The 13,321-nt window shown below is 44.3% G+C and overlaps 1 protein-coding gene across 2 annotated transcripts in view; it reads right to left on the minus strand.

Moving 5' to 3' along the window:
* Positions 1-13,321, minus strand: part of PRKCSH (protein kinase C substrate 80K-H) — a 57,524-nt gene that overhangs the window by 3,729 nt on the left and 40,474 nt on the right. For both annotated transcript variants that reach the window (XM_042451366.1, XM_042451365.1), the window contains exons 13-15: positions 10,491-10,560; positions 4,401-4,490; positions 616-690 (exon numbers count right to left, since the gene is read on the minus strand). In XM_042451366.1, the coding sequence (XP_042307300.1) occupies positions 616-690; positions 4,401-4,490; positions 10,491-10,560 (235 nt within the window). The remainder of the gene's footprint in view (positions 1-615; positions 691-4,400; positions 4,491-10,490; positions 10,561-13,321) is intronic.

The following is a 13,321-nucleotide window of genomic DNA, read 5'->3' on the forward strand; positions in this document are numbered from 1 at the left end:
GGGGGGAATGCCGTCCCTTTCTGTCCCAGATGGAGACTGCACCAACCAAACGTTGCGGCCTCTGGGAGGCCTAAAAAGAACCTGTTCCCAGTGGGTTCTTTTTAGGGTGCGCACGGGGCTCCATTGGCACACCCACACGTGATGATGACATCCATGTAGCGCTGTTTGGATGCTGTGCTACATGGATGTCATCATGGCATGCCCCATCTGTACAGGGGCATGCCAAGATGGCGCCCAGGGTGAGCAGTAGGGCTGCTGAGCATGTAAACACTCTCACCCCGCGCACCCCTAGTTCAGGCTGAGGGCGGTGCAAAGCACCAGTCTTTAATGGCCCATACTTAGCATTTATATGGTGCTTGGCCATATGTTGTGTTATGTTAACATGGCACAAGCATTAAAACAGGCCTGCATGGTAGGCCAGTATTATCATTGCTAAAGTGCAGGTGGGATTAGGCAGGTACTAAGCCAAGAATCTGACGTGCCCAGTGAGCTCAGGGCTGAAGGTAAGCCTGTAGATTCCACAGCTCAGGCAGGAGGGGACCTCTGGTTGCTATGAGCAGCATGGGTACCAGACCCTTGTTCCTGGAACTAAGTGAGAGTAGCAGAGCCTCTTACCCAAGGCTGGTCTCTGAGCCACCATGCTTCGGTTTCTGGGACACTCTGTTAAATGGGCAGAGACGATAAATGTATCTGGGAAAAAGAAAGAGCAAAGAAGAGACTCATGAACTCCTGTCATACATTTGGTAGACCTTGTAATCAAACCTACAGACTAGATTTCTAAAGCAGTGGTGCTCAGAACAAAATGTCTTCACCTAGCACATTGATGAGGCCACTCAGATTAAAAGGAACCTGAAACATGTCAGCAGGAGAGTAACCAGGCTCCTGATCTAGCATCTAGCTTCTGTGGTCAAATGTAGGGATTCAGGAATGGATGAGACTGAGTAGCTCACCAGACTAGTGGAAAGGACTGGCCTGTGCATGGGGTGAGGTCTGAGTGTCCCCACGCTCCAAGCCCTCACCGCGCCACCTGTGCGTCATTTTGGCATGTGCCCATCCACACGGGGCACACTATGATGCTGCACAGGCCTCAAACAAGCTTCATTTATATACCACTTCATGCCGCCTAAGCAGTGTCTAAGCGGTTTACAACTGTAAGCTAATTTGCCCCAACAATCTGGGTACTCATTTTAGCGACCTTGGAAGGATGCAAGCCTGAGTCAAGCTTGAGCCCTTTTGCTGGTCTTGAACTCGCAACCTTGTGGTTTTGAGTGAGTGGCTGCAGTACAGGCATTTACCCACTGCACCACCAGGGCTCCCAAACAGTGCAGCATGGAAGGGGTGTCATGACGCCGTGCCATGGTACTTATGACGCCCCTTCCAGGAAGCTGCTTGAGGCGGCTTCTTTTTGCTCCCTACAGGGAGCGGATTGGTGCTGCTGTGGCACTGATCCAGCCAGTACGGGGGCGGCTGGATGGTGCCCATCTGTATAGACCCTAGGCATGTTTTCCCATTTAAAAGCAACAGAATGATTCTAAAAATCAGAAATGCAGAAGAACTGAAAATGCCTCAGTAGTATCCACTAATGGCTGAGAAACCAGCATTAGAATGGGCAACGAGTGAACTTATGAACACAGTTTCCAGTCTCTTATTGCACAGCCTGGAAATGTTCTTTTTTGGAATAAAATTCCTTGAATCTGTAGCAAGCATGACCAGTAGCTGTGCTGGGTAAGTATTCTACGGGCTGTAGTCCCCCAAAAGTGACATTTCCATTCTCTATGTCCATGGTTCTTGTCACCATACCATTCACATCACCCAAAAGCAACCTCCAAAAAGCAAATACTGAGCTTTCCTGATCATGGCAGCCTTTCCTTTATCAAAGGGATCCCCATTCTTGGGAATTCATTTGTTCCCTCTTCTCGCAACTAGGCAAATACTAGTACTGAGTCTCAGTGCTATCACTTGTACAAAGAGTACACCATCTCTTTGCTAAGAGGTCAGAGTCAGCAAGAGACAAAGATTGCTGAGTTGTCTCTGCCACTGTCTGCTTTAAAAGCGTATATGGCCAGTGTTCCTAAGTTGAGGAGTCACTGCTGAACCTGCCAAAGCTAGCAGAGGACAGAAAAACAGAATCCTATGCTTGTATGCGCTCACCCTTATAGAGGGGCAAATTTCAAAAGCATGAGGAATGGAATAATAGCAAGACATCAGCCTGAAAAAGCCATCCGGATCTTGTAAGTCACTGACCGCATGCATTTCTGTTTTTGTTTTTTTACATTCAACGGTTATTGCTGTTTTTTTCCTAAGAAGCCACTGTGTGCCTGAGGGCTAGATGAATGGGGACAGATCCACATGCATAACATAGCAGATCAACAAGAAGGGTGGACAGGATTCTCATCTGGGCTCAAGACTCCCATGGGAATCCTGCCTCCAGGATGGCTGTAGGACACTCTGTCAAAGTAGGGGTAGGAGGCTTGTTTTCATCTGCCACTCTTGAAAACGACTGCTGGATTCCTGATTGCCAGGCTCATTTCCAAAAAACACTTCCACTTGAGACACCATAATGGCATTTTGCAAGAGCTGATTCCCTGCCTGAAAACCAAAGGTCTAGTTTTGTCTCTTAAAATTGCATCTTAAAATATTGGTAATAATCTCCTTTATTCCTTTTAAGTTAGAAAAGTATGACATGCCAGAAGATCTATGCAGAAAGGTTTGGGGGTGTTGCGATTGTTGTTGTTTTTCACAGCTGAGATCCAAGGAAGAAGGGTCCACATGACGGCACCAAAGGAAGCAAGATGCCTTCTCTACTGGCACTCGCCCTGACATGATTCTTCAATCCTTCTGGCTTAGGAAAAAGAAGGCCCCTGGGTGCCAAACTAGCTGTCATGTAGGAAAGCCCAGATCTACCACTAATTACCCAGAAAACAAGGAGTCTTATCTAAAGGATGAGTACAGAGCTGAAATAAAGAAAGCTGAACCCTGACACACACACCCTACACACTTCTTCCCTAAACTACTTTCTCCTGACTACATTTCTTCATTTGTGCCCCTTCTGTTGTTGCAGTAGAACCCTTCCATACAATTGTTGCTATTCAGATTTTTGCCATCAAATCCCCTCTAGGGGACACTGGGGGCATTCAAACCTTTGTTAACAAGAGAAAATGAACAGAAGTCACTTCCTGTTCACTTCATGTTTCAGAAACGGCTTCTCCTGGGCCCCTAAAACATGAAGGGAATGCCTCCACCCCACCCTACAAAGGGCTTGAAAAATGCTGATTTTTTTAAAATGGCCTTGGGTGCTGTATGTGGCCCATGGGCCACTTTTCACTGACCTGTGCCCTAAACAATTAACAAACCATGCAGAATGAGATGCAGAACATCAAACTGGGGATGTCAGCACTCACGTGGGATTCATCTTGGGGTGACCAGCTTGGGACTTCAAGGGAACTCCTTTGCTCAATATATTCTGGAGGTCACACTGGGGGCTTAGTATTTCTACCATTCAAGACTTTAATGATCTGGAACTGGGCTTTCCTCTTATAAAACTCCCAGCCTTGAGTAAATGCATTTTTGCACACTAGGGTTGCCTGAGAAGTCTTCTGTGTGCCTCCTTAAACCACAAACATCCAGTGGCTGCATTTTTGGCTTGCAGTCTGAAGATGCTAGCTGTGAGATCACGCACTAGGTCTAAAAGATTGTATCATTATGCTGCTCCTTCAAAGCTATCCTGCCCACTGACCAAGACAATGGGTCAGATGGAATCAGAGCTGACAACTAAACAATATGCTGTGGGAAGCTACTTTGCTGCACATACTCAAAAACAGTTTTAAAGCAGTCTTATCTCCTCTAAATCTAAACTCAGATTCCAGCTCTTTCCAACCCCTTCCAGTGTCAATTCTGATCTCATTTCCACCATGCTGCTGCTAAGAGTTAGCCATCAACTAAAGGGTTTTGCTAAGCTATAAAGCAACAGAAAGCAGGATCTTGGGAGAAATCTGCATCATCTTCCCATTATTAATCACTGATCATAACCAAGAAGGTCAAGGCCAGAGCAGCAAATGAAGCATCTGCACCTGACCAATCCAAGAGGGAGAGTATCCAAGGACAGCCATATCCTTCTGGCTTAGCGGCCAGAAAATCCCTCTAACACCACTCCTGATCCCTTGCAGTCAAAATACAGAACAAAATAAGTTGCCAAGAACTTGCTGCCTTTCCACATCATTTAGATGTTTTCATTTGGCCTAATGGTAGGGCTGGCCTTGCAAAGGTCACCATCTGAGTCATCACTTTCTGCATTTTGGCACTTGTGAAGTGAAACACAGAACCAGAAGGAAATGCTCCAAATGTCAAAGGAGATCCACATGCCAGAAGAAACACATTAGGCGAGAGTTTGGGGCACCTACTCATTTGTGGTGAGTTCATAGCATTGGCCGTACAGATATGAAAATTCTCCATGAGGTCCAAAATCAAATGAAATCTCTTTCTCCAGGCTCCTGGAAAGAAAAGAAAGATGCAGTTAAAGGGGAAACTACAGAGACAAGGATAACAGGGCATTTAAGCCTAATGGGTGCAGGAATGTTGCTGCAGCCATTTAATTGAAAAAAAGTTATTTTAGTCAGAAAGCAAAATGTTAATCTTCCAGCCTTTTTCTCACTTGACATTCCCTAAAAACCAAAAAGGAGGGGAGGAGGCTATGGACCTCTAGATCTTAAGGGTGTGTTCCTATTACTTTATAGAGTTCCTTCTATTTAATGTAAGTCTCAAAATATGAACAAGATGATGGGAACAAACATGGTTTGGGTAAGAAAGAGCAGGGACCAAAGTGCCAATGGAGGACAACCAGCAGTCTCTCAGCTGCTTCTTACTGCTTTTTGCTACCCTGGCAGTTCCTAATGGAAAGAGGGAACACATGTAGAGAAGGGAATTAACAGCAGGGATGTGGAAGGAGAAGGAAGGACTGCAGCATTCAAGGGATGCCTTTGTGGAATGTGTGTATTCTAAGGAGGGATTAAAGGCAAACAAGGGATGGGATACCTGGGTGACAGAATTTTCACAAACTCTTTGATTTTTTTATCAATAGCCTGTATGCCTTACACTGAACCACACCAACGGTTCATCTCACCCAGGTTGATCTACATCGGGTGAGAGCTCTCTTGAAGCTGCCATTTGTGTTCAACCAGTGAGTGGCAGCTCCTCTTCAATTGCCAACACTGCACAGCTTAGAGAGCCCTTTTGCTTCAGTCACCATCAAGGGGTCAAACATTAACCTGGCATCAACCCCTGCCCCCCATCACAAAACCCTCTCACTGGTAGAAGGCAGGCCTGGTCTGTGTCAGGGATCAATACCCTCTGCCTAGCTCTTTGTTCAGCAGATGCCTTTGTTTCTTGCCCTTATCATCTGCTTGCAGCCCCAGGGGACCCCCACACAGGGACTTGTGGGGAGGCTGGGTCCCATGGTTACCACCCTGTCACCAAGGCTACTCTTAATTACAGATCTTTCTTTTGCTCAGTCTCTTTCCCACCCCCAATGCAAAGCTCCTTGTCATATAAAGGATCTGCCTTGGACCCAGCTAGATCAAAATAGCTTTGGGGAAGAAGGTCTGCCTCCTTATCATTTTCCTCCTCTCTGTTCCACTGTGTAACCAACTTGCTTCATCTTTACAGAAGGCCATCCCTGTCCTCTTCTCCTTCCCTGGTGTGCACTAGACATCCCCGTCTACAGTCTGATGTCGCAGCCCCTGCACTAAGTCTCCAATCTAGGAAAAGGGAGCCGCAGCAACCTGTGCTTATAAGGATAAGAAGATAAGGAGAAAAAAATGGGTAAATGTGAACAGTCAGACCCTTTGAAGAAAAGGTGGGTGGGAAGCCTTAAACAAATTGCTTTAGAGCAGTGGTTCTCAACCTTCCTAATGCCGCAACCCTTTAATACAGTTCCTCATGTTGTGGTGACCCCCAACCATAAAATTATTTTCATTGCTACATGCAAATATGTGTTTTCCGATGGTCTTAGGCGTTCGACTTCCAAAGGGGTCCTGACCCACAGATTGGGAACCACTGCTTTAGAGCACCCCCCTTCCTCTGCAAGAAAGGAAATGGTGCCTTTCACTATCCAAAGGGGGGGGGGGAAGAACATCCTGAAAAATGACACCAACAAAACAGGTCTCAGCAGTTATTCCAGGCTTCCATTAGCTGTTTACTTAGCTGGCACATCCTCTCTCCATCCCCACCCCCTAAAAGCCTTCCTAACGGGCCAAACCAGAGATCTCCCTGGAGGACGGAGGGGCTGTTTGCACTGAAATCACAGCTGAAGTCTGACTGGGTGGGAAACACGTCATGCGGAGCCTATTTTGAAAGGGAACTTCAATTAAGGCTCTTGTTTTGCACCTGCTGTTTTAGGCCTCGCTGTCCCTGAGGTGGCAAACCTGAACCTTCCCTGCCCCAGATCAGACAGTGGGCAGAAGGAGAGCAACTTAACAAGACTGCGAGGTACTCCAGACAATCCTCCCCCAACACCAAGCCTCTCTGAATATGAAAAATTTAGTCACTGGGGAGCAGAGAAGAAAGCTGGGGAGTCAAGGCTTTCTTCTGACTTGGTTTTCTATGAGCAGGGAAGGGGAGACAGGGATGGAGTTTCTGAAGAACATTCAGGCTGCATCTGCACTGCAGAAATAAACTGGTTTGACACCACTTGAACTGCCATGGCTCAATGTTATAGACTTCTGGGAACTGTTGTAGTGAGCAAAGCTCTGGTGCCACAACATACAATTTCCAGAATTCCATAGCACTTAGACATGGCTCTTAAAGTGGTGTCAAACTGGATTATTTCTGCAGTGTGGATGCAATCTCAGTCATGGGAGTCCGTGCACCTGTTATCTGAGTCAAGATAAAGTTTTACCAGATCACAGTGAGCACAGAGCAACACTAGCTAGAACCGAAGCAGTTTAATAATTTTGCCTGGATAAACAAACAGGATTTTGCAGGACCTTAAAGACTCAAGCCCACTCTCAATAGATCAGTCTTAATTGTCAGAACAGCAAACATGTCTCTTGAAAACCTCTGGAAAGAAAATTGCTCACAGAAACATTTATGGGTTAAAGAATGCTAGACCTGTCCTATTGAGAAATGAGAAGCTACTACAGAAATGCAGTCTTGCAGGACCCATGGATTCAAGCCTGTTGATGGATTCATGTTCTAGGGACAGACCCCATCCTGCCCTTCAACTAAGGTGCTCAAAGAGCAGGTCTACCCTTGATGGAAGACCATGGGGAATCTGTAACTTTGGACTTAAAAAATTCATTGCCTCTAGGCCTAAGTACCCATTATGCACAAGAAGCCTCCAAAGTCTACACACAGAAGAGTACATACTGTGACAAGAATAAGTGGCATTTTTACAGATTTAATCTGTTTCATTTATGTAGTCTGAAAATGAAAGACTTTTAAAAACAATGTATTTATAGGTTTGCAGATGTATGGGTAACAAAATATTACAGGCAGGTTCATACAAGAGAAATCTCCCATGGCTTGAGGTGGGTGGAAATATATTTAAGACAGATTCAAATAAGTTCTTTATAGCTAGTTTTCTGGATCTATATTTCCTTACTAACATGACAGTGTTACACATTATTTCAAAACACATTCCCCTCCAGGGGGGGCTTTCTTTGGTTAGATTGTCCAATGGGCAAAGAAAATGATTCACAGACTTCTCTACAGAAACAACTGACTTGTTGGTGTGACCAATGCTCAGGATCACAAGAAATCTGGGTTCTTGCATTCATTTGCAAGCACAGTCCTTCTCAGGATGAAACAGAGTAAAGAGCAAAATAATAAAAAGAGCAGAGGTTGGATTTTTATTTTTAGAAAAAAACTACAACTTCTAGCGCACATCAACCAGCAACGTCCAATGATGGCTGGGAGGATTCTAGGAACTTCTAGTTTTTATTTATTATACTAGTCAGCCCTCCATATCCATGGACTTTTTTATCCATGGATTCAAGTACTGTATCCTCAGCTTGAAAATATTATGAAAAATACATAAATCCCAAAAAGCAAACCTTGATTATGACATTTTATATAAGGGATACCATTTTACTATCAATTGTATTTAATGGGACTTGAACATCCACTGATTTTGCTATCCACAGGAGGTCCTGGAACCAAACTCCAGTGGATACCAAGGGCCCACTGTATATATTTATATCCCGCTCTTCAGAAATGCTCCCTGGTGACTTAACCCTAAAATTTCTAAGCTTTAGATAAGAATAAGCAGACTGGGCACAGTTATAGAATAGTTTACAGCTAAAACTAAGGCTGTAAACTTAAAGCATGGCCAAAAATTACCAACCCACAAGCTCCATTTAGGGTCGCAAATGCATCTGGCTTTGTGCATCTTTAACTCATAGAGAAAAGGACAAAACCAGCAAAATAAGCCCTCCCCCCGAACTAAATGAAGTGCTTGTCACCAAGGTCAGCCAAGCTAAGCATGCCGAGGTCTCCCATCTGCTTCCTTCATCAGCCCTCCCAGCCTAAGAGCTCAGGAGTGGCGTGATTATGACAATAATTATGTATGCGATCAATAGGACACAGCTTGAAATTATTTTTGGCTTCTCCCCTTCTCCCTTCCCCCAGCTGGGACCAGAGCGGGGGGGGGGGGGGGGGGGGGGAGAAGGAGATACAATTTGAATGGCAAATGGAGCCGAAGCAGTGTACTCCCCACCCCAAACTCGTTTTTAAGGGGAAGCTGGAAACCAACATACAAGCTGAGCTGCATTAAGGTAGCAGGCAGCTGTTGGAAATGCCAAGAGTAGGGGATGCATTTTGAAAGCTCCTACTTCTAACCCTTAAATTGGGGACAGCCACCTTGTGACCCTCCACAGCAGTCACATCTTAACACTTGGGACCTTAAACATCCATCATGCTGAGCTCCCATAAATAAAAGTGGGGGAAAGGAGACCCATTCTTGTCCAGGCCTGGAGGGTGGGTGGCCAGGTGGAAAGGAGATGCGAAGGGAAGGGGGCTCTGTGGCTTAGGTCCACGACAATGAAAAGGGTCCTGGAAAGAGACCCTCCCCTTCCCCACCTGAGAGACTATGGAAATAATATGGCTTCCTCAACCCACTGCAAAATAGGGTGCTTTCCATCCAAATTGCTGGGTGCCTGGGGAACACCATGGGAACAGCTAGCCAAGGGCACAAATGTCATTGTTACAAGCTAGAAGGGAAGAATGTGAGAGAGGAAAGCAGGGTCTTGTCAAGCAGAGAGAGGTCCGGCAGGATCCAAGGAGAATTTGTTTAAGGGACTAGCAAATGGTATGGGTCACACTGGGTCATCTACATTCCCTACCCCACAAAAAAAGAGGCCGCAGCAGGTTAAGCGATTAGGTCTGTCCCTTGGATTTTACTGATATTCAAATAAGACCAGGCTAGCAAGGAATTAAATCATCAGCTATCCATAAGCTAAGACTAAGTAAGACCAATATTTTTTGGTTCACTGCAAAAACTTCACATGATAATGCAACTGGACTGAGAGGGATGGGCTAGCAGAGGCCCCTCAGACGCACACGACAGGAAGAATGAGTCATGAAGTCTTAACTGACATAGATCAAGGTTGGGCACGTCTCAGAGCCTGGAAGGTCATGCCGCACCTTTGGGGCTCCTCAGGACCTCCAGAGGCTCACACCCTACAACTGCAGCTGCAGTTTTGGAGTTTCATTTTGGAGCTGGGAGAGACAGAATAGCACACCTAAGTGAAATTACTGAGATCTGAATGGATTTTTTTGGCAAAAAAGTGTTAGGTTAGTCAAATATTTTTTGGGTCACTACAGGCATTGGGAGATCCACTGGACTGCCAAGATCGCAAGGCCAAACAATTCCTACTTCTGTCTTAGTCTCTAGGAAGCCCTTATGAGACAGAAAAGTTAATCTGGAATAACTGACCCTTTTAGGCCATGCAAACAACACGTAGGGGACCGACCAGTTGTGCCACTGCACTGCAAAACCAGGCTTTAAAGATATTTGAAAAAGTCAAATGAGCTTGCTTGCTAAAGCAGGAAAGCAAGAGATGAACCTGAGAAAGAGGGGCTTCTTCCTTCTGCCCTGCAACCTAGTCTTTTTACAAAGGCTGGCTCCAAAATTTTTCTATATTTGGGCATAAGTACAATATATTAACAAGACAGCCATTTCAGTCTTCCCAGCCATCTCTCACAGTGTCACAAGTCACACGGTGATTTGGTCAAAAGCATGCAAAAGACTCAACAGACCACACTGATCTGATCAGATTGAAAATATGTCCATCAAAGGGCTTGTACTAAAAACAGCAGCTTGCTGGCTGTCCCCAAAGCATACCTGGACATATTTTACTGAGGGTGGATGGAAAGATAATTAAAATGTGTCAGGAATGTACAAAAAATATGCAAAGATGTATAGGCTGATGCTCCTCCTTCTCCACGGAAACTCACCACACCCTTGAAGAGTTGCAGCATTTAGTCCATAGGTTTACCTGATTGAGTCCTCCATTTCTTTCAGGGACTTCTCTACCTCTTCAAATTGCTCCCGAGCCTTTTGTGCAGCTAGAAAACACAAAGAAAATCAGCCTGGTTAAATCAAATGAAATTAAAATAGTAATTCACACTTAGACTGCTCTGCACAGTCCTCTTCTATGTAGCAGCACTTCAAAAACTGGAGACTGGACAAGGCACAGCCTTACCTGTGAACTGGCAAAACAATGACTGGTCACACAGGGACACACATGTTGTCCATGCATTTGTGTGTGTAAGTGGGTAAATAAGTTAGTGATGGGAGGAAAAAATGAAGACTAAAGCTATTTCACAGGAATTTGCAGAACAAGAAGCAGAACTGCAGCAGCTATATCCAGTTTCAGTGATTAGTTCTTCTGCTTAGTTATCCTTGAAATTAAAATAATAATAATAATAATAATAATAATAATAATAATAATAATAATAATAACAACAACAACCTCTTCCAGATATAGAAATCAGCAATCTTACAAGGTGCACTACTGCTCATCCCATTTCACAGCAGAGAGCTGAAGCTGAAAACACAGCTTAGTCACTTGGCACAATACATGAAATAGCACTCTCAGAAGCAACAACCCATCCACTGGTTCACACTGTGTATCTGTTGCAAATTCACTCTCCCTCTCCCTTTACCAAGAGCACCCTCCTCCTCTGAGGTTTTCTAGATTTTCTAGAATACAATCCTTATCAGTCCCAGCTGTTAGAAATTATAAGAGCTGCAGCCTCAAATATCTGAAAGGTACCTGACTGACCTATAGTGCATGATCAGGGAGATCAGTTTGGCTTTTGTGCTACAAGGACAAGACTTTTACATTGGAGAAGAGAGCTGCTTTGGTTGTACAAAGCAAAAGGAGAAACAAACAACACAGCAAGGGCAATTGATCTGAATTTCTTTTCCTCATAACACTGGGTCTAGTCCAAAGGACTTGGAGGTGGGCTGGGAAGAAGATAATACAAGACACAATGGATCTGCTTCTCAGATGTAGTCTATTAATAGCTATCTAAAAGAACCACTTCCTTCTTACAGCAGCCCAAGAGCTCACCACTAGCCAATCTCTACCCTCCTGGGACACAGCTTAAGAGCGGTGCAGGGGATGATGCTCTTCTCTGCCCTTGGCAGACTGGAGAAGGAGGCCAGAGAGCAGAAGCAAAAGCGGCTGAGCTCTCCAAGCAGGATAGAGAAGAAAAACTTGCAACAGCTTTCTTGTCCCAGGTTTCTACCCTTTCCTCGTTTTATTTGTGTAAAGAGAGACCTTGTAGAATCTTTGAGACAAACTGAAAGTTGGAAGCACAAGCTTTCCTAGACTTAAGTCTTCTTCCTCAGATGTATTTGGTCATTTGGAAGTAGACTTAAGTTACGTAAGCTCATGCCGCCAACTTCTTTCTTTAACCTAGTCTCAAAGGTGCTGCAAGATCTCTCTACATACTGATTCTACAGTCTAGTTGACATACTGAGACAAACACAGCTATATCTTTGAATTCTACCATGTATATTGGACTGTTTTACTTCATTCTCACATGCAAAACATGCATCTGAGGAAGTAGGCTGAAGTCTATGAAAGCTCATGCTATCAACTTCTTTCTCTGTTACTCTCAAAAGGTGCTGCAAGATCTCTCTACATACTGATTTTACAGACGCACAGGGCTATATCTTTGTTTTATTCACTTATCCTTAATACTGGCTAAGCCTCTCTTCAAGCCAGACATTTTGGAGCAGGACACAAGACTATTAAAACTCTGATCATTTTGAAAAGTTTCACACTCAGTGTTCTTGTAACTTCAAGAACTACTGGCTGAATACATGCAGAGGTAGCTGTGTTGGCCATTTAACAAATACAAACAAAATTCCATCAGTGATACCTTTATTGGCCAAACAAAATGCACAATATACTTGTTGCAAGCTTTTGAAGCACCATGGGCTTCTTCATCAGGCAAGATGTTACAAACCAAACAGGGAAAAAAACCAATTGGAGATGTAATCCAGTATGTCTCCATTCCAGTGAGGTACTGGCTGAATGTATGCCTTGCTTCCCTCTGCTGCCTCTTTGCCAGTGCACAGAAAATCTTCCCTGACCAAGAGAGAATTCTGGATCTAAAGCTCAATATTGTGCTCTATGACAATTTTCCACCTCAACTATCTTTACTCTAAGAATGGAGGTGGATGGGAGTAGGTGAGGGAGGACAAAACAGAAGGGGGCAAAATAAAATTATTTGGAGATTTTTAGGAAAGGAAAGAAGGCATGAAAAACCAGCTGGAGCTCTACCTGTGCCCTGCTGGTGAGTTAAGGAGGAAAACTAGAAAGGACTCTCTCCCGCAAGGGATATTCCTATGTGACAGCTATTCCTAGCTCTGTCTAGTAGAGTAAGTGGGAGCAATAACCCACTCAAGGATATCTTTGTCCAGTGTATGAAAAACATTTGCTTAGTCCCAGTTGGTAATCCAACTCTCTCTTGTAGCTGCTCCAGTTTTTGAACAATTTGCAAATGGCAGCCTGACATATGAAACACAGAAATAATACAAGCAGAAATATATCTCTGTCCTAGCACATGAAACCTGCAACACTTTACTGCTCCACTTTCGTGGAGCAACACAACAACCTGGTGATGGAATTTTTAGGACCGCAACAAGTAAAACTTTCGAGTAGGTATTTCAGGCAGCCATTTTGTAGTAAGTATTTGGGGTCATTTTTCTATGGAGGGTGTTTTAACAAACACAAAATATGATAAAATAAGGATAGATAGATAGATAGATAGATAGATAGATAGATAGATAGATAGATAGATAGATAGATAG

The sequence above is a fragment of the Sceloporus undulatus genome, chromosome 2, assembly GCF_019175285.1.
Source record: "Sceloporus undulatus isolate JIND9_A2432 ecotype Alabama chromosome 2, SceUnd_v1.1, whole genome shotgun sequence".
Lineage (NCBI taxonomy): Eukaryota > Metazoa > Chordata > Lepidosauria > Squamata > Phrynosomatidae > Sceloporus > Sceloporus undulatus.